A 24,453-nucleotide genomic window follows, 5' to 3' on the forward strand; every position below is an offset into this window, starting at 1 on the left:
AACCGTTCTAGGATTTGATGATTCTATGAAGCATCTTTATGTTCTAGGAAAGGCAGTAAGATGATGAGGACTTTCTTCTGCTTGTTTTCTTTTATAGGTACTTGGAAAGTTACACAGCAGTTCAGTGCTTAGACAGTACATGACCAAAGCAGAACTCCCAGTCTTCACATGGAATGCAGCTTATAATGGTAAGCTTAAGTTTTTAGAAACAGTCATCTAGCTTACACATCTGCACTAGGAGCAAATATGGAGGCCCTCATGCTTAGCTTTTGTTGACCCAACTTACTGTTGCATGTGAGAGCCTAAATATGTGGATGAGTGATTGCAGCGTTCTTCTACAGGGCATCTTTGGTGGCAGTGAGGTGGTGTTCAAAATTTTTCTGCAAGATAGAAACTAATATGCTTTTTAGTGTTCAGAGGCCATATTTAGAATAGCATAAATACATTATTTGAAGAAAATGAAAATTTAAGTTTTCTTCTTGGAGTTAATTTATGTCTAATGTTCAATAAACCTATGGATATTGGCTACAATGATCTGTTAGCACTGCTTCATTGGTTCTTTTGTGTAATCCTTAGTAAAATCTATTATGTTGCGTGAAAGGTGTATGTGTGTTGCACGTGTTTCTAAATGAAGGCAAGACTGTCCATGACTTCAGCAGCACAAAATGGTTGGTATTCACAAAAGGATGGTAGAAAACAGAAAGTGCCTGTGTATTTGGGAAGAAACAGATACTTTAAATATCTCCACATTGTACTTTCCTATACATTTTTCCAGTTCAAACTGTGTGTACATGTTAGCTAATTCAGATGCTTTTTTCTTTGCTTGCAGTGGGATGCTGGTCCTTGCTTCCATGTTGGATTTTAACTGTGGGAGTTTGATACCTCTCAGCAACTGCTGTCTTTCCTCAGTATTTGACCTAGAAACCAAGTAAAGCGATGAGGAGATTTGTTTACTGCAAGGTGGTTCTAGCCACTTCTCTCATGTGGGTGCTTGTGGATGTCTTCTTACTTTTGTACTTTAGTGAATGTAATAAATGTGATGACAAGAAAGAGAGATCTCTGCTTCCTGCTCTGAGGGGTAAGTGCCAAGTCTAAGGTGTCTTTAAAGGTCATAGATTTTTATTATTTTTTTTTTAACGTATTTAGCCTCATGTATGTTTCTCTGTACTTCCTTAATTGTTTTTCCAATTCAAACAGACAAAATACCAGGATCTGAAGAATTTTGTTTCTGTAGTGCTTTAGTGGTTTCTGAATTAGTTTCCGTTGTCCTAGTGTTTGACCTTTGCTGTAACAAAGCTTGAGTCTTATATGTTTTCTTCAGTGAAACTAATACAAATTCTTCACAATACATGGAGGAGAAGATGGAAGTAAATATATAACTTTTTTGTAAGAAGTCATTTGACCTGCAAGGTAAATGATTCTCTATGATTCCATGTTTTTTTTATCTTCATTTTTGAACAGTACTTACTTGTAAGCTTGCTTTTAAACTCTTAACTCGGGTGGAAACAGTTGTTTTAAAAGATTAGATTCCCCTCCACCATATGAAAAAATCAGGAGCAAGTCTGAAATGCAGATGGAGCAGAGATTCTTGTCTTGCTCCAAATATTTTTAGCGATGTAATGTACTAAAGGGGAGTTCATGAAAGCTGAGTCTTGACTGGAGCTACAAATTTTCAAGTTTGTAATTGCTAATTTCCAGAGCTGCCATTCATAGGACAGATTGTGTGCTTCTGTGCATCCAAAAGATGCAAGTACTTGCAGTTTAATACTTGACAATGAACTTGAAAGTAACCTGTAGAAGCTGTAACTGATGTTGACTACTGAGTGCAATTAAGACCCATGAGAAATTTACGAGAAGAACAGGGAGTAGAAATTTATAAAATACAGGTGTTTGGTTTTCTTTTAAATTAACATCCTAGTCTTAAAGAGTTCAGGTTCAGTGTATGGAAGAAGGAAGATAATTCGAATCCCTAATAGGATTGGAACAGGTTTAATTAGAGCTAGTGCAGCTGCTTTGTAACATGTTGATAATAGACAAAAACTGTGTCTGATGCTGTTTCTGTCTTTGTAAATACAGGTGCATGTTAAACTACTGATCCTTAGTTTTGTTCACAAGATAAATCGTTGTCATCCTTTTAAAAGCACTTTGGGGTTATAGTTCACTTGAGTTGATAACTTCGCAATAATTTGAAATGAAACTGCTGTTCAGTGATGGGTTTGTCATGTCACAGTTCTTAAATGTATTTGGAAAGCTTCACTTCTACCTTCCAATCATATTAATAGCTACATGATATTAAAAATTAATTTATTTTTCCAAATGAAGATGATGTTGCTTGTTGCCATAGTTGTTTGGGTTCTTTCTTTTTTTTCCCTGTGTGATTGAATTTAGTCTATCTTTAAACAAGTATTAGACAACAATCTGGCATATTGTGGGGGAAAAAAACCCCCAAACCTACCCATTTTACCTATACTGTCAGCTGCAGAAAAGTGATCTTAAATTGTTTTTGAAGTATGCATTGGAATTTTCTCAGAATTTATCACATTTTGTGAAATGTCTTTAATTGGTTGCATTTTTTGCTATGTAATTGGATAACTTAGAAAAAATATTAGAAGTATAGAGTTTATTTGAACATTATCAACTTTTAAGTCAATCTAAGGTTAAAAAAAGGCATAAACATGTCCCTGCCACCGCCACTGAAATTTAACTTGCAAGTATAAGCTCACCTTTATTTCTCAGTGCAATACTATGCAATACTCCACTTTCATTTTGAAGTACTCTGTTGCATTTGACTGCTTGAAATGACTTTTGTTTTTATAATAAACTTACTAAACTCTGTGTGCTGTGCCTGTTAAAAAGAAACGAGCTTTCTGCACAGAGATTCTGAAAGCAACACTGCTTCTTGCTCTTAGGTTTGAGAAGCAAGTTATATTGCATATATAACATTATTTCTACATTAAAGCCTGGTAAAATAAATACTGAGTCTCTTACTATACTATGCATGTTCTATATGAATATCTGAAGAATATTTAATTGTAATTTTTATGAAATCAAGGACACTAATATAGTTTTATTGGAAATTGAGTCTATGTCTTTTTTGGTTAGATAACTGAAACTCGCGAAGGCTTCTGCCACAAAGGAACAAAATGAGCAAAAGCAGAGTTCAGTCTACTTCATCCTTAAATTTTTGATCAGCTATTTAAGAGGGAGAAGTACCTCTATTCTGCTTGGTCACACATGGACTTAAATAACAACAGTTCCAGTAAATGAGAATCATTGAACATTCTCATTGAAAAGATTTTGAGTTTTGGAAAGCGTTTTTTAGTAGATGAGAGCTGTTAATTCACTGAAAACTGGCTTGCATAAATAATTGCAAGAAACCTACCTGCAACCATTTGCAGCTATAATTGAAGGTTTGGTAACTTAGAATGTAGTTTGTTGTGTTTTGTGTTAGTATATCCACCAACTTGAAAAATGATACACACTGTTCCAAATAAATTTGTGTTCTTGAATAAAATTTACATTCCAGTCCGCTACATTTGAAGCTAATTCGTCTGGTTTTGGGGGTTTTCCAATGTCCTAAATAATTCTTGTTATATTAGATAATCATAGGTATTGCCATGTCAGTATGCATATTTGAAAATAAAAAAAAAATCCAGAATAAGTTTTCTTTTTGTTATGGCGATTTAGCAAAATGATTTAATTTATTTCTGTTGAAACTGTGTGTGTTCTGGTGGAGTAATTAGAAATGGTTTTTAAACCTCTGTAGCTTCTAGTGCAGCAGACTACTAAAACCTCCTTACTGTAGGTGCCATGAGCTATTATGATGGAAATGCACTTTAGTGCTGCTTTTTTGCTGTAAAGCACCTGCGTGGTGCTATCACCTTTGTCTTATTAATAGTGAATTTATTAGTCTCTGAATACCTGTAATTGAGAATGCAGATTATCTGTAAACATAAAAAGCAACATAATTACAGTATTTCCACAAGGGTATTAAAAAAGGCACAACAAGAATCAATGCACTAATAGAAACTTAAATTGGACATGATAATCCAGTGTTTGAAGTCAATTAATCCATCACGCTCATGATTAATTGGAGAGGAAAGATTCTGCTTATATAGAAAGGTGTGTTTAGAGGTGAAACTTCCCATGCCTTTTTCAGTCATAGTTACTGTATTCTAAATGATTTGTAAAGACAACTTTACAGTAGAAGAACTGTAAGCAGGGACAGCCCGTGGACTGGAACACTGCGGTCAGAAATCCCCCTCTGATGTCTTGCTGTACATCTGTAAGTGTACAAGTGACAAGTATAAAAGCTGAGTGTTATAAAAATGAGCTGTTGCTGAGCTGGGTTAGGGGTATTGCTTAACAACTTGCAACTGTTATCCTGATCAACCCTGAGCTGGCTTCCAGTCAAGTCATCATTACTGGCATCTATTTTCATGCCACTATGGAAAAAAACCCAACATTTATGTCTTAAACTTACGTAATACTTTAGAGGAAAATGAGCGGCAGCCTTTCACAGGCTCTGGTTATCAGTGGCACAGATCCTGTAAAAGTATCCTATGAGCAGCTTGGCAGTTCTGCTTCGCTTGGTGTAGGATCCACAACCAAAGGATTGAATTATGTCACTGCTGCTTTCCTCTGACATTTAAGCGTGTTTGGACATACCTCGGGGTGTCTAACGTCATGCTGGGAGGGGGTTTAGTTTATTGTGCCTGCTGCAGCAGTTGAGAGGGAGGATCTTAATTTCTAGACATCTTGTCATGAAGAACACGTCCTGGAGTCAGAGGGGGTTTTGTGCATTTATTTTAGTGTTTTTCCATCATTCATGATTAAGGAATTTGAAATGGAAAAGGACTTTACTGCAGAAAACCCGCTATTCGTTAATTTCAAATTCAACTATAGAATCATAGAAGAGTTAGGGTTGGAAATGACCTTAAGATCATCTTAGTTCCAATCCCCTGCCATGGGCAGAGACACCTCACACTAAACTATGCCACCCGAGGCTTTGTCCAGCCTGGCCTTGAACACTGCCAGGGATGGGGCATTCACAGCTTCCCTGGACAACCCATTCCAGGGCCTCACCACCCTTATAGTAAAGAACTTCCTCCTTATATCCAATCTAAACTTCCCCTGTTTAAGTTTTAACTTGTTACCCGTTGTCCTATCACTACAGTCCCTAATGAAGAGTCCCTCCCCAGCATCCTTATAGGCCCCCTTCAGAAACTGGAGGGCTGCTATGTTAGTTCCATTCCATGTGTTCTGTTTGGAAAGCTGTCTTTGAAGACAGTTGTTTTTGGCAGTTGTCTGTCCAGATTGAGAGTAAAATATGTAGTGAGGTTGAGGGAAGTAAAATATTGTTCTTCAAATAGTAAAATGGGGAGCATGTGCCATTATTGAAACAGTAATTGTAAAGAAAGTGTGATTAATTTAAATGAGTGTGTATTAGTAACGAGATGAAACTGTAATCTTAAGTGCTTGTCTTTGCAACGTGACTAATGCTTTTAATGCAGCTTTGTAATGTCAACGTATGTTTTAGATTTTCATGAAGTTGTGACAAATCTTAAATATTACTTTGGTGTCTATTTTTGTTTCTGTGTTATCTACATTCTCAAGTGCTACAGAAAGGACTTATCATGAAATCAGTAAAATTATTAAAATACTGTTTTGAAGAAAACTCAGTATAAAAGTTTGCTTATTCAAATCTGTAATTTTTTAAAAAAGGTCTGTGTTATGATCGTATAAAGCAAGTGAATGAAACATTTGAATGCTGTAATAAAAGGTTGGGGTTATGGCCAAGTTTAGAAAATAAGGCATTCATTTTGGTGGTTTCCATAGTAACGTGTTTATCTGTCAGATTACTGTATGTGTTGGCCTGTCTGCAATAACAATGGTAGCAAATATTTTTAATAGCATACCATAAAGATTTAATAGATGGATGGATGACTGTATACATTGCACTGAAAACTTTCCACCAATTTGTTGGCAAATAAAATTTACAGTGCTGATTTGGATATTGTGACAACACATTAAGTTTATTTATAGAACTTTGTTGTGCAGTTCAAGAAAAAAAAGCATTACTGAAGCTTGAAGGAAAACTAGCCTAGCAGGCATGTGTTTTTTCTGATTGCAAACTTAAAAAAACCGATAAATGGAGGCTGACTGAGTGATGTGATGCTCACTGGTTTGAATGTAGGAGCTCCAACCAGGAAGTGTCGTGCTTTCTAGCACAGTCTGGACTCCCATCTGAGGATGAATTGACAGATATTTCTCACTGTAGTTATTTTGTTCCATAACTTCCTGGTAACTTTTAACATTAGATATTTAAAATACTAGACATTTAGAAGAATGGCTGCTGACCTGTTTTGGCAGGATGAAGGCCTTGTTGGTTGTGGAATTGGTCTCAGTTGATAAGTATCTTCTAAACCATGGTTTGTCTTTCCTGGGAAAGGTGTTTCTGTGGCACTGCTCTTTCTGTGCTGAGTGATATGTACATAGTCTGTCTCTGTGGCTGTGGGTGCGGCAAGAGGCAAGTGAAAATGCTGGCAGGCACTAAGTAACTTTTCCCCTCCTTTGAAGAAGGAGAAAAAAACCTCCCAAACCCAAGAGGTACTTCTCAATAATTTTTGAACTCCTGGAAAACCGATAACCAGCCTTGTGGTCCAGAATTCCTCATTTTTCCCACAGTTTCCCCTTCAGAAATATGACTGTTCCGTGGCTCTGGGGAGAAGTGATTCCTAAGTGTACTGCTTTTAGGAAAGGCCAGCGGTTTTAGAAGAAACAGTCACATGTGTTTCTCAGTGCTAGAAGCCAGAGCTGTTTCCTGGTTATGGCACTGAGAAATGTATGGACTCATCCTCAAGGGATATAGTTTAAAAAACAAACCCACAAAAGCCAGAAAGCAAACTTCATCCCCATCACCCCCAAACCAGAACATGGGGTTGTTTGATTAAATTGTTGTACATGATCATCCTGACACAGAACAGCAGAAAAGATTGATTATTCTGCACAGTACTGTGTCCTAAATGTAGAGCAGGAAGGGAATAATGTTCTCCCAAGTCTGTGACTTCCTATGGAAGTCTGACTGCACAAAGTGTGATTTTTCATATTTTTGTGTTACTTTCCGTAGTTGTGTATTTTTGTACAAATTTGGTTTATCTCAAGCTTTATTGTTTAAAGCATTTAACTTACATATTTAATGAAATGTATAATGAGTGAGCTTATACAGTGTATCTATACTGTATATCTATTGTATGCTACACTCACTGTCACATATATGCTTACAGTGTATACATGCTGAAGCTACAGAAGTTGCTCAAGCCAAAAGTATAGTGAAGGTCTGCCCTTTCCTCGCCCGTCCTTCTCTAACACCCAGTGAGAGGTTCTGTACGACCAGAGAGGTTTATGATTTTTTCTTTCTTTTATGCTGCTTAAGAATGTGGTGTATTAACTTAAAATTTTGGCAAGGGGAAAAAAATGTAATTGCTTATGTATGTGGGGTTTTGAAATATTGTTAGTAGTTCTGTGGTTAAAATGAAACAATATCTATGGTAACTTTCCAAATAATAGGAAAATCTGTCAATGACAGGTTGGTAGGAATGAGCAATGTTACCTTTGTTACCCTTGCTGACATTTCTAATTCCTTCTTTCAGTGTTTGTCTATCTTAACAGGTGTTGTGTTAGAAACCAATGTGAAAATCTTCAGTATTATTCAGGAAATCTTTTTTACTTGTTCATAGGCGTGAAGTGTGCTGTGCTTGTTTTAACAAGTAGATACGACCAAAAATTCAGGTTTACATTATGAAAATGTATTTCGGCACTTCTGTCTATCACCCTGTCCTGCTGTTGTACATTAACGGTGTCCAGTTTTATGAACTAAGTTGTGATTTCAGTTTTTCTGAACAAATATCTAGGGGAATTGTTTAGTGAATATTGAAAACTGCACTTTAGCTTGTTGACAGTAAACACAGACATATTGGAAGATGTCTGAAGTACTTTCCATCTGTAGTAGCTGACAGGAAAATGGCATGGTAGTGACAAAACTGAGATTATGTTCTCTCTTGCTGCCAGAAGTTGGATATCTCTAGTGTCATGTGTGGTAGGACTGTATTTGAAAGCTGTCTAGAAGCTTAGAGATGTCAGTCCCTGGATTGGTTGTTGAAATGTGATTTTTATTTCTTGCCTTTTTAATTTTCCCTCCTCTCCCCTGCTCCCTCTTCCCCTGATACATTAAGAGTTTTCTAATGATTCTTTTTAGCATTTTGATTGGTGTTTTGGAAGTAAATTGTTGGTCTGTAAAGCTCGCATGGGTCTGTCCTGTATCCTAAATGTATGAATATAATATTGTTAATTTTAGTTTTACATAACACTTCAGATTTTAAGAAGGATATCGACTGTTGGGTTTTCTGGCTTGTTTACTTTTGATTTTTCTATTGAATATTCCACAGTGTTTTGAAGTGTAAAAATTGTGTCACATTGACAATATTATCCCTCATATACAAGTACTTTCAGGCTGTCCTCATAAAGCATATTCAGAGTTTTCCAGGAGGCAGGTGCTCTGGGTATGAGGAGACTGTCCTAGCTCATCTGAACTTCCTTAGTAGGTATAGCTTACCAGGTTGTACTGTTTGTTAGTCCTTTAAATTCTTCTCACTGTTCTTTTGTTTTGAGTTAAGCCTTGCGTGCTTTTGTTTCACTGCTTCATCCTTGCACCAGGTGTGTTTGTCAAAGTGGAGCTCGTGAATGAAATGTAGGCATAGAGATGTCGTGCTGGTTGGGGTTGTGTGTATTTAATAAATGTATGTATTTGGTAACAGCTTAAGCTTTTATGTCTAATAGTGTAATATAAAAGTATTTTCTGTGTAAACGGTGACAATTTGCTTTCCCTGGTAGATGGATAAATATTACTGGCTTTAATGAGAGAGGTATAATCTAAGATCACAGGAACCTGTGAAAAGTTTAAAATACTTCAAGGGAAATTATCTTACTCCTAGCAGAATATGCAAGATAGGCAGAAAAATGTACCATCCTTTCTAGAAATAGATACGTTGCACTTGACAATTTTTATTTGAGAGACAGGTAGCTTAAAGTGATGAGTGGTTGAGGGTGCCTGTGACTAAGCAGTGTGTATATTTGTGTGTGTGAAGTAGATGCATGGTTTGATTTTGCATTATAATTAATATTTTTCTCAATAAGTCTTTCTGATGGCAAGATACGTAAATTGTTTGTACTTTAAGGCAGAAGAAAGAGACCAGTTTTCTGTCTGTGTTAAAAAACTTCACATAATTTTTATGAGGATTAACAGAAACCCAACATTTTAGAAGATATACTTTCCTTTGTCAATGGCAGAATATGCTTTCCAGCTGCTTTGAAGGCTTTTAGGTTTTCTGTTTTGCTTTTTATGTTCAACAGATGAATCCTAAGATTACTGGAAATTCTTTTCGACACTGTTTACTTTTTGCAAAATACCACCTTGCTTGCAAAATTTATTTACAGTCAATATCTCAGGAGAAAAGGGTTTTATGAAAACTAAGAAGGATTCATGAAAACCTCATGTACTTCTATCATTAGAAGCTTTTATAGTGGAGATTGCCTAAAAATTATGACTCCTGTCTGGTTACTGACACAACACTTCTAGACTATGAATGAAGCTTCTTTGGTTTCAGGAAAGCTTTACAAATAGTGTCAGTCTACACATGGCTGTTTGCAAGAAAAATGTGAAGCTCAGGCTGCCATCAGCCCTTCTTAATCCAATTTTAAATAATTCTTAAACTGTTCTACAAATTACACAGTATATTTGAATCTCTTCCTTATTGTCTGAAAGTAAAGTGCAGCAGTTTTCCGTGTCGAATGAGCTCTGTATAGATTTTTAGCAATGCAGCAAATCACTGGAGAAATTAGGATTACTGAGAGGGCATACAGAGTAACGTGATACACCAAGTTATATTGTCAAATGCTACCACTTTTTTATTTTACAAATAGAAGTGGGTTTTATGCTAGCTTGAAACCACAGTTTTTGGCTGGTATTTTATTCTTTTTTTTTTTTCCTGAAACAGGATGATAGGGAATTTTGGGGCAGCTTTGAAATAAATAGCAATTGGTTTTATCTCTAAGAAATGCTTTAAAATGGTGCTTGTCAGTATTAATGCTATATGGAATTTGAATAGTAACTAGAAATCATAATATCTATTGTAAAGCAATGATTGTTTGTATCTCTAAATGCCATCCTTTGAGAATTTTTTTAGTAGATGTCATGCACAGTATTCATGTATGCTGTAATGAAAGTGTTTAGCTACAGACGTTCTCCAGGGCCTTGATTGCCAACTCTGACAAGCTAACGGGAGCACTCATTTGCATAATAAAGAATGAAGAATCAGAGTGAAATTCATTCCAATGTCATCCTTCTCATCCTTGGGATTCTACTCTGTATTCAAGCAAACGAAAATCAAACCGGGTTCTTTGGCATCAAGTTGCCATGTAGAAAAATCATAGAATCCTAGAATGGTTTGGGTTGGAAGGGACCTTAATCGTCACTTAGTTCCAGCTCCCCTGCCACGGACAGGGCACCTTCCACTAGACCAGGCTGATCAAAGCCCCATCCAACCTGGCCTTGAACACTGCCAGGGATGGGGCAGCCGCAGCTTCTTCTGCACAACCTCTGCCAGTGCCTCCCCACCCTCACGGTAAAGACTTTCTTATATGTAATCTAAATCTCCCCTCTGGCAGTTTAAAGCCATTACCTCTTGTCCTATCCCTACAGGCCCTTGTAAAAAGCCCCTCTCCAGCTTTCTTGTCATCCCTTTCAAGCTCTGGAAGCTGCTCTAAGGTCACCCCAGAGCCTTGTCTTCTCCAGGCTAAACAAGCCCAGGTCTGTCAGCCTGTCTCCCTTTGAGAGGTGCTCTAGCCCTCTGAGCATTTTTGTGAACTCCTCTGGACTTGCTCTAGCAGTTCCGTGTGAAATTATTAATACCATCTGGTATTTTGTGCCCTTTGTGATGTGTCAACTAGCAGTTGCAGAAAGGTGTCATTTACCTTTAGTATTTGGCTAAAAAAGGCATTCTGTTTAATGAAGAGGGATCTGGGAAGCATTTTGAGACTAAACTGTCTGGCACTGGAAGAATAGTGCATTAAACGTAACTCCTGCATCACAGAAGTATGACTTTTGACACCTCCATATTGACTTTTATTCTAAATAACTAAAAGCTTTCCTGAGGCTAGCCAGCAAAATAAAATTTATAAAAGATCAGTTAATTAGTTTATTCAAACTGTTTAAAAAATATCTGGAAATTAACAGAAAAGTACTTTGTTTCATTGATTCACATACATGCATGTGGAACTGTATCCTAATACTCAAAAAAGCCTGGTTCATACCTTAAAGTATTTCTGCACATTTTTTATCCTATTTATTGACTTTGTCCTTTTTTTTTTTAAAAAAAAAAAAAAAAAGAAAATAGGGTGCTGTAACACATTGTTATACTCAACTTAAACTGCAAAGATTTCTATTCTGTCTGGTTTTAACCCCTGGCATGGTAGGGGATCAGTGAGTACAGGATGAATGTGGGTCCATTTTGCACATGTTCAGATGAGCTGCTGTCATTAATTAGATCTTCTGTACTGCTCTTTTTCCTAATTTTCTTCCTTGACTTATCTGAAGCTTTTTTTGCTATCAATACTGCCTGGTTTTAATTGAAGCATGATATAATCCTATATTTATTTAATGTGGAAATTAATCTTTTTGCATTGTATTTTATGACTTTATTGTTAGGGCTTAATTAAAGTTGGAAATAAATTGGAAGCGTTTAACTCTGAAATAGCTCAATTTTCTACCCTTATAATGCCAAGTGTGTCTGCCCAGCATTTTCTTTCTTTCTCATCGTTTTTATTTTTACTTTTTTTTTTTTTTTAACATAAAATTAAGTTTAGTTTGTTGCAGCAGGCTCTGTTCTGACCTGACCAGTGCAGTTCCATCTCTTCCTCTGTTCTTCAAGTGCTGTAAGTTCAAGTCTGCGTTGGGCCTCTTGTAATCTTGGCAGCAGGTTTGAATCCTGTTGTGAGGATGCCCGGTATTAGCTTTGCCAGAAATAGTCCTTTCCTCTCTCAAGTCACCATTAATTACGCACTTAATAGCTGATCTATGTGCAAAGAAAAATTAATCTGTAGTGCTTTGGAAATGGAAGCATCTTGGCTGAATGAGAGAAAATTGGATGCATGCTTCAGACTTGCTGTTTCTGTGTTACTACTTTTACTAATCCTCACTGCACAGAGATACAACACGGCTGTAAACTTGGCTTTCATCAAGAGATGGTAGAGTGCATTGTAAGGTTTACAAAAAAATTAACCAGCAAAGGAACCCTTTAAGAGCAATTATAATATGAATTTGGTAGGTAAGTCTAGAACAGATGTACAAATTTGGAAATATAATTCAGTTGTAAGTAAAGCTTTGCACATAGGCTTGTTGGAATAAGTATAATAATAGAATCCTAGAATGGTTTGTTTTGGGAAGGACTTTAAACATCATCTAGTTCCAACCCCCCTGCCATGGGCAGAGCACCTTCTACTAGATCAGATTGCTCCAAGCCCCATCCAACCTGGCCTTGAACACTGCCAGGGATGGGGCAGCCACAGCTGCTCTCGGCAGCCTGAGCCAGTGCTTCACCATCCTCACAGGGAAGAAGTTCTTAATACCTAATCTCAATCTGCCCTCTGTCAGTTTAAAGCCATTCCCCCTTGTTGTATCTTATTGTGTTTTTTACAGTACCTGCCACTGTAAAAAGCCCCTCTCTAGCTTTCCTGTAGCTCCTTTAGGCACTGGAAGCTGCTCTAAATTCTCTTGGAAGCCTTCTCCAGGTTTGTGGATCTCTAATTCACAACTTTTCCCTCTTTTAATTTCGCCGATCAATGCTCGTGTCTGCAGTTTCTTTACTCATAAAGCTATCATCGTGCTCGTGGAATTAGTGTGCATTTTTGTACCTAAGAGGGCGTATGCTGCAGTGTTTTACACTGCTCTTCCATGAAGGAATTTATAGAAGCATGTGCTGCCTGGAACTGGTGGAATCATTCCTGGAAAAAATTGGCTTGATGTTCTAGTTACTTCCTTTTCTGTGGTTTGCAGAGCTTGGTCTTAAATGTTAAATAATTTTACATGTAGTCGTCTGGTGAATATTTTTTATATGCTGAATGCCAACTTGTTACACTTGGATTAGACTGCAGCACCATAAAAAAAAAAAAAAAAGGGCAAACACAAAATGACCAACTCACACACAAAAAAATTCTGGGAAATACTATATTAATCCAATCAGCCTGTCAAATTATGCTGTAAAACTGCAGTGATCAGCAGCACGTTTTGATATACCATGTTGAGAGAATACACTTGCTATAGTGTGTTATAGAATGTTTTAAAGTGTGAAGGACTAGTGCGTGGTTAAAGGGTGTTTGTTTTATTTTGTAAATGTGCATTGTGCTTTTAGAAATGTAAAGATACATTTGTGCTTCTGTTTCCTTATACTAAAACTGAATGTCTAACTTGCTTTGACTTTGGGCAGTGGCTAAATGTTTGAAAACCTATGGCTAGTTCTTTTTATCATTAATTAAAAGTTTTGGTTTACAAATACTTGCCAAGCACAATGTAAGACGCTTTTGTGCAGAGCACTTCTCTTTGACCCCTCAGTTTGAAAACAGTGTTGGGTTTTTTCAGGAAAGTGTGTATGAAACTGTATTGAGTCTCCTGTGAGTTTTTCAAAGAACTGTTACAAAGTATTTTGAGTTTTGAGCTTAAATAGGGTTTGGGGTATTTCCATTTTAGTGAATACATTTGAACAGGAGTGTAATGTGTTAGGGTTGTTTTGGTAGCTTTTTTCCTGTTGCAAAACAAAGTAGATTAGAACTCTAATCTCTCATGCATTTTTGCTGGAATTTCACTTCCTTTTGTAAGTGGATTGTCTTATAGAGTGTTTTTAAATTATTTTAACTGGGCACTTAAAGCATTAGACATGACTATGTGTACAGTTTGCATAAAAACTTTAGTATGACAAAAGCTACATCAGATTAATATTTCATTATATTCTTTTTTAATACTCAGAAGTAATAAACCCCCTTGATTTTATTTTTCTCTTTCCCAGTTTTAGGCAAAATCAATCACTTTCTGTATGATGATTCTAGCATGTTTAGATTTTCCTATAGGAATTAGGAAACGTAGGCCTAGTTGCACAGAATACTTACTATGAAAAATGTTAGGTGCGCCATTTAGGAGCATTATGCCATTAATGTGCAGTGAGTTCTTCAGGGGTCAGTCCTCGAATTCATGAGTCAGTCCAAAAACCCCGAATTCTGCTTATGACAAACTGGAATTAGCTGGGATACAAAGACCCTCTTTTGTGCAGAACACCATATTATTTTGCATGAGCTTGTAATGGGGGAATGTATCTATAGATTGCTTTACTCATGTTCTTTAATGGTTTATTTTATGTGTTTTTCAGTTGTTTCAAGTAATTAGCGTATCAAGTCATTCCTTGCATGGAATACCTGACCACTAGGGTGTCAGCTAACATTGGGAAGTGCTGGAGCCCTATTGCACCACAAGGCTAATTAGAGCTACCCTTATTGCGCTCGGTTTGCCTTCAGTCATTGTGTGAGGACTCTAGGAAGAACGTCTGGCTTCCATGGTAATTCATCAGTAACTGTTTTGAGGGAGGCAGGAGAACTGAGCTTGCATGGGACCTCTGAGCTGTTGGTTACTGCCCCCAGGTATTCCTGAGGAGTCAGGTACTCTGAGAGAAGCATCTTTTAAAGTTGTGTAGAAGTAGGTCAGGTTTTACTCTGGTTATATGTACATGTGAGCTGTCTAATTGATGAACGAATTTGCCAGATACTCACTACCAGATACGGAGAATGCTTATGAGGAGCAGGGAATGCTTAAAGATAGTCATTAAATAAATTAACCCAGTTTAGTTACAGCGGATGGCTCTTCTTAGCATGGTGATTTCAAGACTGCGGTAGTGATTGCTTGTCTCTGTAAATTGCAGTTTTTCAGTGCACTTAACTTCAGAAGTCCATGGCATGCTGCTGCTTAGATTTGCCAATTTGCTGTTTATTATAGACTAGAATTTTATTTAATAAATGACGCTTTCCAATTATGAAGTCTTTAAAGCCCTCATTTTTCTTTATTTTTTTTATACATGTAACATGTGGGATCTCCACAGAGGTGGCGTGCTCTTGGCAAAAACAATGAAACTGCTTTGGCCATGTTTGCCCTACGGAGCCAGGCAGGGGATCAGGTTCTGCACTTGGGCATTGGTCTTGGCTCCACTGAGGTCCATAGAAGTGCATAGGGACTGTAACAAGCAACACTGAAATAAAACCTCAAAACACCCCACCAACCACCCCTCAAAACACCAACCAAAACCATGTATACTTCTGTAATACAACATCATGCATAACTGTTCTAGTGAATTCAGCTGTAAGTATTGTACTCTTGCTCTGAGATAATTCTGCTCTCCAGAGTGTGTTGAATTACAAGAACAATGTTCTTTATGTAATGTTGATAGCTGCAAACCAAATAAAATGTTAATCATAAAAGACTTTCTCCATTAAATGATAAGAGCTCTTTGTAATAAAAACTTGTCAGTCTTTTATAGTTTAGGAATAATTTAACTATGTTAAGTTCTCTCCATTTAGACTTTATATAGCAGCAATTTCCCTTATTTGTTACTCCAGTGGAAATTGTAAGTTTAAATAGGGTGTATTGGGACTCTGCTAGTGGGCTCAGTAGTTGGTTCCACTTTTGATAGTCTTACTTTTTAAGTGCATTAAATTATCTTACATTTTAAGTGCATTAAATTATCTTATTTTAAACTTCATAAAATGTCAATTTGCCATGTTTGCTACTCAGTGGAAGTCATAATTCTGAGTGGAATGTGCCATGGCTCTGCTAGGGGCAGATTTAGCAGTTGGTACAAGTCTGCTGAAGTTTAGAATTGCCTTTTGTGATCTGCTTCATGAAAAGAGCTGGTGTGTGTTTTCGTAGAGCTTGTGGCTTGTTTTGTTATCACCATTACACATCATGGAGAAGGCGGGTGGTTCCTTGGTTCTGGGATGTACGTGTTGCTGGCGGGATGGGTCACTGGAATGTATTGTTCTCTTTGGACCAACGTTAGCCTTGGGGTGCTCCAGGGTAGGAGGTGGGGGTTGTCTCTTTGAAGGAAAAATATGAAAGTAGCTGCATTGAGCAAAAATAGCATAGGAAGATGCTTTTGTTGGCTTTTTTGATTGTTTTGACTACTCAAGCGTCTGTTTCTGTTTTGAAGATTGAAGATCTGTATCACTAATAAATGTTTCATTCAGGCATTTAATTTAATTTCCTTAAGGATACTGTATCTGATGGTATTTGTTATTTAGGTATCTGTGTAGTCCTAAGTGTTAGATACTTTAATCCTTATAATATGAAATGACAAGACAATTCGATTGAAATAAATGCTGTGTAAAAAGCATTTATATTTATATATTATATTTGCTATGCTTTGTTCTTGTGTCTTAAGAATGAGTAATTAGGTGGTTCTGTTATGGATGCTGAACTGTGACAGTTCATTTACCTTATGCACCCCACTGATGGAGAGTAGAAGGATGATGGAGGCATTTGTACACATCCCAAAAAGAAAGGAGAGGGATAGGTTTTGTTTGGTGGGTATTTGGATTTTTTGTGCATATGCTTTGTTTTCATTTGAGTGGTAGGATTTTTTTATTTACCTTTTTTCTTTTTTTTTTTTTTTTGCTATGTGTTGACAAATTCTAGGAAGCTTGAGTCTACCTATAGATAACTATTTTCTTAGAGAAAATAATGTTTATTCTCATGTTCCTTGCTGCTTTGTTGACATTTTGAAAATGCTAGTACTAAAGGAAAGCATAACACTGTCTCTACAATGGGGATTTCTGAAACTGCCTTTTAACTGCTGGTTATGTCATCTTTAATTAAATGGTTATGCTTGAAATAATTTTCCTTTGGGAATGTTTGTGACTTCCCATAGACATTGAAGTTGCTCTGACATTCTGAGAATGTACTTTGTTAAAGAAAAGAAATAAGGGAAGCCAGAGCTGATGCTACAGCAGTAGATACTGTTTATCTTGCAGTAAGTTTTATGGCATGATGACAGAGTAAGTTTCAGAGAACTGCTTCCCCACAAGTAGATCGTGCATCTCAAATTTAACGTCTAAATTAAACTGGTCTTGGTTTATTGTTTGTTAGCGCAACTCTGTGGTACAAGGAGTAAAAACCAAAAATAATAAAAGCATCATTAGGATGTACTAAAATTACTCACTCATTCATTCAGTGTGATGAATGTACATTCTTTCAGTTAGTAGTGTAGACAGCTAATCATATAAAACTGTAAACATTAGATATTCTGTGAAATGAACATTGTCTATAAATTCACTTAAAACTCTGCTGTTCATATATCTGTGGCTGTAGTGTGAAGGACTGTTTTTTTGTTTGTTTGTGTTTTTCTGGGCAGACAACTAGACCACAGATGGAGAGTAACCTGGTGGCTTTTTGAATTTTCAGAGAAAGTGATTAGTTTGACTCACTTCTATAATCCCTCAAAAAAACCCAAACCAAACAAACAAAAAAAAGCCCAAACCAAAAAACCCCAAAACATCACAGAATCACAGAATGGTTTGGGTTGGAAGGGACCTTAAAGACCATCCAGTTCCAACCCCCCTGCCAGAGCAGGGACACCTTCCACTAGACCAGGTTGCCCAAAGCCCCGTCCAGTCTGGCCTTGAACGCTGCCAGCGATGGGGCAGAGACAGCTTTTCTGGGCAACCTGTGCCAGTGCCTCACCACCCGCACAGGGAAGAACTTCTTCCTCATACCTATTCTAAATCTCCCCTCTGTCAGTTTAAAGCCATTCTCCCTTTTCCTGTCCTACCTGCCCTTGTAAAAAGCCCCTCTCCAGCTCTCTTCTTGACCCCTTTAGGCACTGGAAGCTGCTCTAAGGTCTCCCCAGAGCCTTTTGCTCTCCAGGCTGAACAAGCCCAGCTCTCTCAGCGCTGTCTCCATCAGAGAGGTGCTCCAGCCTTTGAGGCATCTCTGTGGCCTCCTCTGGACTTGCTCCAACAGGTCCATGTCCTTCTTGTGTTGGGGGCTCCAGAGCTGGATGCAGCACTGCAGGGGAGGTCTCATAAGAGCAGAGGGGTATGATTATAACCTCTCTTAACCTGCTGATATGCTGCTGGGGATGCAGCCCAGGACATGGTTGGCTTTCTAGGCTGTAAGCGCACACTGCTGGGTCATGTTGAGCTTCTTGTCAACCAGCACTCCAAGTCCTTCTCAGGACTGCTCTCACTCCGGTCTCTGCCTATCCTGTATTTGTGCTTGGGATTGCCCTGGCCCAAGTGCAGGACCTTGCACTTGGCCTTGTTGAACTTCATGAGGTTTTCAGTTACCCACCTCTCAGGCCTGTCAGGGTCCCTCTAGGTGGCATCCCTTCCCTCCATCACGTTGACCTCACCACACAGCTCGGTGTCATTGGCAAACTTGCTGATGGTGTGCTCAGTCCTGCCATCCATGTCACCGACAAAGGTGTTCAACAGCACTGTTCCCAGTATTGACCCCTGAGGAATGCCTTTTGGACTCAGGTAGTGAGAGGTGGCCAGGAGGGTTTACTTGGAAGAGTAAGCGAACCTGTTGAAGTTGGAGAGAGGGAGCTTGGCTACTCTATTCTGTTGCTGGATCTCATGTCTGTATTTGTTACAGAACTCAGGATGAGCAATGCCAGCTGTCTCCTCAGGCAACTATTTCCAGCAACTCATTACCTCTCCTTTTTAATTTTTTTTTTTTTTTAATATTGTTTAGACTGAGTCTTTCCTGCTGCAAAAAATTATGTACTATCACTCTTTAGCAGACCCTGGACAACCCAATATGCCTCTGCCACCTGCAACAGTCTTGCAATGATTTGAAAACTGTAAGTCTTGTTGTCTTTAGGCTGGACAACCACGTTCCTCTGGTCTTGCATGATTGTTTTGTATCTCCAACAGTTCTTGCTCTCCTTTGGCATATTCTAACGCATGAGGTGTTTGCATTATGGTGCCTAAAGCTGAACCCTGCCTCAGGGCACTGAGTATGGGGGAAGATACTTCTCAGGGTCCACAGGCTCTAGCCCATCCACACTCCACTTTTTCCTCAGTGGCATCGTGACTTATCTTCTGTTCTTAATTCTCTGCAGATCCAGGGTTCTTTTGACATCAGAAGAAAAATGGAAAAGGAGGAGGAAAATCATGATAGAAAAACAGTTTAAAGGTCAACTACGTGAGGAAATGGTATGATGATAAAATAATAAGCTTCAAAGATGTTAGGACTTCTCTTCCTGAAGATGTTCAGGTGCTTTTTTGTAAGCAATGGAGATGGCCATTTCTAAAATAACATAAAAAAATAAAAGCCAGGAATTTTATGAGTAGAAGTTAATAGCCTATTTCTTTTGTAATGTTACAAAGTATAATTAAAACCTGCTGCCATAATGAAAGTGTAATTTCTAATGCGAATTATTACACCAAGGAGACCTATGACAAGAGAAGGTGTCAGGCATTCAGTGACGGTGTGGAGCTCCCAACTTTGTATTTTCAGCTTCCTATTGCTTTTATAATCAAAATTGTTATAACACAAATGTGGAACACTTTTTATTAAAAATGCCTTTTGCTTGGAGCTTTCCATAATGAAGGACAGCATTGATTCACAGGTTTTATTATGCAAAATCCTTGCCATTACAACAGAAATTCAAAGTTAGAACAGGACTGAGAATGTCATTCTAGTACTGTGCTGTCCAGTCTGCTGCTGGCAAGCTCAGTGCTTCAGTATGCCTTTGAGGATGAAATTGAAATGAAATCTTTTGGTTGGCTATAGGAAAAGTTTAAACTCTTGTGATCAAAGTTAAACTTGTGGGTAGAATGGTGGAAAAAGAAAGATCTTTCAGTGAGCATTGCTAGTATAGCTACAACACGCAGACCAATGTTTGTGAAGGTAAGAGGCTTTAATGTATCAAACTCTTCAGCAAAGTCGTAGATGTGCATTGATGCTTCTGTCCTTCGATGCTATACCCAGGCCCAGTGTTGCAACACTGTCACCTGGTTTTCAGTGTATGACTAGGCTTTTTCTAGCTGTAATCCCTGTAGTTTAACATCAGTCCAAGCATCAGAAATAATTCTTCACACAGTTACAAAGGTCACTTGCAATTTATCAGGGCATACATTTATTGGGTGGTTCAGTGCTCTTTTTCTAGAATATATACTTAGTCCATAGAGTGCTTGCTCTTCCTTCTGTTGGAGAGATACAAACATACGAAGGAAGTAATAGAAATAACAAACTACGTCCAACTGTATTGCAGCAGGACTAGTTGTAGGATCTGGCAGCAGGACAAGCTCTGTGGAGCTCAGGAACATGATTTCAGTCCATTTACCACAATCACCTCTCGGGTTTTGTCTTTGCTAGTTAAAATGTTGCTGATATTTGTTGGGCTGAAGGTTAAAGACAACCATAATCCATCAATGTGCATGAGAAGTCTGTGCTGGAATGGAAACCTTCCTGTTTCTTTATCAAATTCAGCCATTGTGCAGTTGTGCTTCTATTCCAGGCAAAAGCACAAAACTGAAATGGGGGAGAATGAGCCCTCTCAGTGGGTTGCTGGAGGGTGCTTTTAAGGATGTCTTTTGTGAAGGTTTGGTGCAGGGTGGTAGGCTAGGAGAGGCTTTTATTTGTCTTTAAACCAAGCAAATAGGAGTATAATAAATGTGTTTTCTCAGCTTATTTGCTCTGTCTGCACCTTCTATGATGCCCACTGATGGGACAGGCTGAGAGACATGCTTCCCATGTCATTTCCTAGCAGAGGAAGGAGGGAGGGCCGCAGGAAGTGTCATGGTAGACACAGCGTTTGCTCTCTTGAAAACAGTGTTGAAAAACTAAAACGTGTGTTTTCTCCTGAAAACTGAGAGGCTTGTAATAAGATTTATGTAAGTACTTGTGGGAATTCCCCAATAATAATCTTGTAATTAGAGTGCTGCTGCCAGGCACTCATCTCCTCTAATTGTTGCTGGGGCTGTCTGCAGCTTGTGACGTTGCTCGGCAAATGTGGGGGCACAGATGGATGGGGATGCATGGCACCTTGGAGCTGCTCTCTTGTGATTACTTATAACGTACTTCTTCAGCACACGGACCTTCTGTTGATCAATTAGGGGCTCCCTGTGTTTGCTAAATTGTTGCAGGATTAATTATTATAACCTAATGTAGTCACCAGGTTATGTGGTGAGAAGGCTGAAAAAAAAAAACCAACGCAATCTGTTAGGACAAACATTCTTTCTGGCAGACAGATTGATGTGTGTGTTACTTGGTGTTCATGTCATGGTATAAAAACAGGAGGGTGAATGCACAGAGCTGTAATGCATTTTAGAAGAGTGGAAATTAATAAGTCGGTTTTAGCCTTGGCAATTCTGAAGCCAGGCCTTTTCTCTCTTTGTCCATCCTGTCCTTAGCAATAGGCATAAAAAGACTTGAGAAGCCAGGACAAAGCATGGGTACCAATTTGAGGTGTTCAGTGTCTTATGACCCCAGGAGAAGGTTTTGCTGGGAGGATAAACCACACCCAGTAATTATGCAGCCTCTGTTCTGTAGGGTTTCTGAGCACATGCTGACACGCGCTGTATTCCGTATATGAACTTGTGCAAAACCTCCTTGGCAGCCAGAAGGAGCTCTAGGCTCCTAGGTATAAGAAATGGTGAGAATTTAGAATCACAGAATCATAGAATAGTTAGGGTTGGAAAGGATCTCGTAGTTCCAACCCCCCTGCCATGGGCAGGGACACCTCACACTAAACCATGTCACCCAGGGCTTCATCCAACTTGGCCTTGAACACCGCCAGGGATGGAGCATTCACAACCTCCCTGGGCAACCCATTCCAGTGCCTCACCACCCTAACAATAAAGAATTTCTTCCTTAGATCCAATCTAAACTTCCCCTGTTTAAATTTGAACCCATTACCCCTTGTCCTGTCACTACAGTCCCTGATGAATAGTCCATCCCCAGCATCCTTGTAGGCCCCCTTCAGATACTGGAAGGCTGCTGTGAGGTCTCCACGCAGCCTTCTCTTCTCCAGGCTGAACAGCCCCAACTTTCTCAGCCTCTCTCCATACAGGAGGTGCTCCAGTCTCCTGATCATCCTCGTGGCCCTCCTCTGGACTTGTTCCAACGTTCCATGTCCTTTTGATGTTGAGGACATATTTATGGTGTAGGACCTTGCACTTGTCATGGTTAAACTTCATAAGGTTGGCATCAGCCCACCTCACAAGCGTGTCGAGGTCCCTCTGGATGGCATCCCTTCCTTCCAGTGCATCAACCGAACCACACAGCTTGGTGTCATCAGCAAACTTGCTGAGGGCGCCCTCAATGCCGCTGTCCATGTCACCGACAAAGATGTTGAACAAGACCGGTCCCAACACCGATCCCTGAGGACACCACTCGTTACTGGTCTCCAGCCAGACACTGAGCCATTGACCACAACTCTTTGCATGCGGCCAGCCTGCCAGTTCTTTATCCACTGAGTGATCCACCCATCACATTGATGTCTCTCCAATTTAGAGACAAGGATGTTGTGTGGGCCAGTGTCGAACACTTTGCACAAGTCCAGGTAGATGACGTCAACTGCTCTACCGCTGTCCATCAGTTTCGTAGCCCCATCATAGAAGGCCACCAAATTGGTCAGGCAGGCTTTCCCCTTAGTGAAGCCATGCTGGCTGTCACCAAGCACCTTGTTGTTTTTCATGTGCCTTAGCATGCCTTCCAGGAGAATCTGCTCCAAGAGTTTGCCAGGCAGAGAGTTGAGACTGACTGGTCTGTAATTCCCTGGTCTGTAATTTTCTGAGAGCAAAATGGTACAAAAATTGTATCACAGAACTGCAAAATGGTTTGGGTTGGAAGCGATCTTAAAGATCATCTAGTTCCACTTCACTGCCATGGGCAGGGACACCTTCCACTAGACCAGGTTGCGTAAAGCCCTGTCCAACCTGGCCTTGAACACTGCCAGGGATGGGGCAGCCACAGCTTCTCTGGGTAACCTGTGCCAGGGTCATACTACCCTCACAGGGAAGAACTTTATAATACGTCATTGAAATCTCCCCTCTTTTAGCTTAAAGCCATTTCCCTTTACTTTGTTTCCTTTTACTAATTTTCATGAATATAGAACCAACAAAGTCAGTACCTGTGAACAGTCATAGCTGCCCTCATAGCTGTGAATGTGTGGAAGCATTGAAGGCCAGGTTGTACATGGCTTTGAGCAACCTGGTCTAGTGGAAAGTGTCCCCACCTGTGGCAGGTGGTTGGAACTGGATGAGCTTTAAGGTCCTTTCCAACCCAAGCCATCATAGGATTGTATGATTCTATGAAAGAAGTAAACGTCTTTCTGCTAAATCAGCTCAGGAACACTGAAGAAGCACAAGAGGCCTTTAGGTATATATGGATGGGGTTCAATTTATTTTTATTCCCCCACCACCTGCTCTTCTATGCCCTGGAAGAAAAGGCAGTATGTATGTTTGTGTGCATAGTTGCAGTTGTGAAGGGTCGAGTGCTTCAAGAGGAGTCGTGAGAACCTGGTTTGGTTTGTTTCTGCCCTAGCCCTCCTAGCAAGGCAGGAGGCAGCAGGGCACCAGGGGAAGGATGATCCATGCACTGTCTCTGTGCAGCATTGTGCACGAGTGGTTATGGCCTTCTGTGGCTGATGGTGTAGTCATGTCTGTGCGGTGGGCTGGAAATCCTGTTCTCTGGTGCTGAAGCCCCATGAGCAGCATTGCTTTGGCTGGGCTTATGCGCTCCTGCTGCGCACAGTGCACAGAGCCCAAATTCATGTGCCTTGCTTGTGCCAGCTCTTCAATGCCAAGAATAGTATTTTACAGATATAGAGGAACAGTCTGAGGCTTATTAATATTTGGAAATGTTACGTTCTTGTGTGAGAAGAATAATATTAAATTTCTGATGAAACAAATCAAATCTAAATTAATTTTAATTTAGCTTTCAGTCTTTGTGTGTTACTTTTCCTTACTGTTCTTCTGAAGCCTTTTGGAACAAGTATGCATAGCTCCTTCATGCTGCAGAAGAATTCAAGCTTCTTAGAGCTGGATTTCACTATATGAAAGTCTCCTGGATGTCACAGCTTTAGTCAGTGTTTGTACCCTCGTGTTTGTTCTTAAATGTTTTGGTTTTGTTTGTTGTTTTTTTTTTTTCAGGGGACATAAGTAATGACTCTGATTCGTTGTGTGTTAGTTACTTGTTACTGTAGTTTGTGGAGCTGATGGGTTTAAATTTGAAGTCTTTTAATCTTTAGACCCCATACTCTGCTTCCATTATGGTGCTGCTAACACATCCATTAATTTAGCTAATGCTTTACAAAATTGACAATTTTCTCATCTTTGCAGCCATACATCACT

The 24,453-nt window shown here is 39.1% G+C and overlaps 1 protein-coding gene across 3 annotated transcripts in view; it reads left to right on the forward strand.

Moving 5' to 3' along the window:
* Nucleotides 1-613: 613 nt before the first annotated feature.
* The window catches only part of GALNT13 (polypeptide N-acetylgalactosaminyltransferase 13), a gene marked incomplete at its 3' end in the record, with an annotated part of 135,421 nt that continues 111,581 nt past the window's right edge, over nt 614-24,453 (forward strand). For all 3 annotated transcript variants that reach the window (XM_080621673.1, XM_080621671.1, XM_080621672.1), the window contains exon 1: nt 614-1,078. In XM_080621673.1, coding sequence (XP_080477799.1) covers nt 937-1,078 — 142 coding nt within the window. In that variant the 5' untranslated portion in view covers nt 614-936. The remainder of the gene's footprint in view (nt 1,079-24,453) is intronic.

Source organism: Psittacula echo, assembly GCF_963264785.1.
Source record: "Psittacula echo genome assembly, chromosome: 6".
NCBI lineage: Eukaryota > Metazoa > Chordata > Aves > Psittaciformes > Psittacidae > Psittacula > Psittacula echo.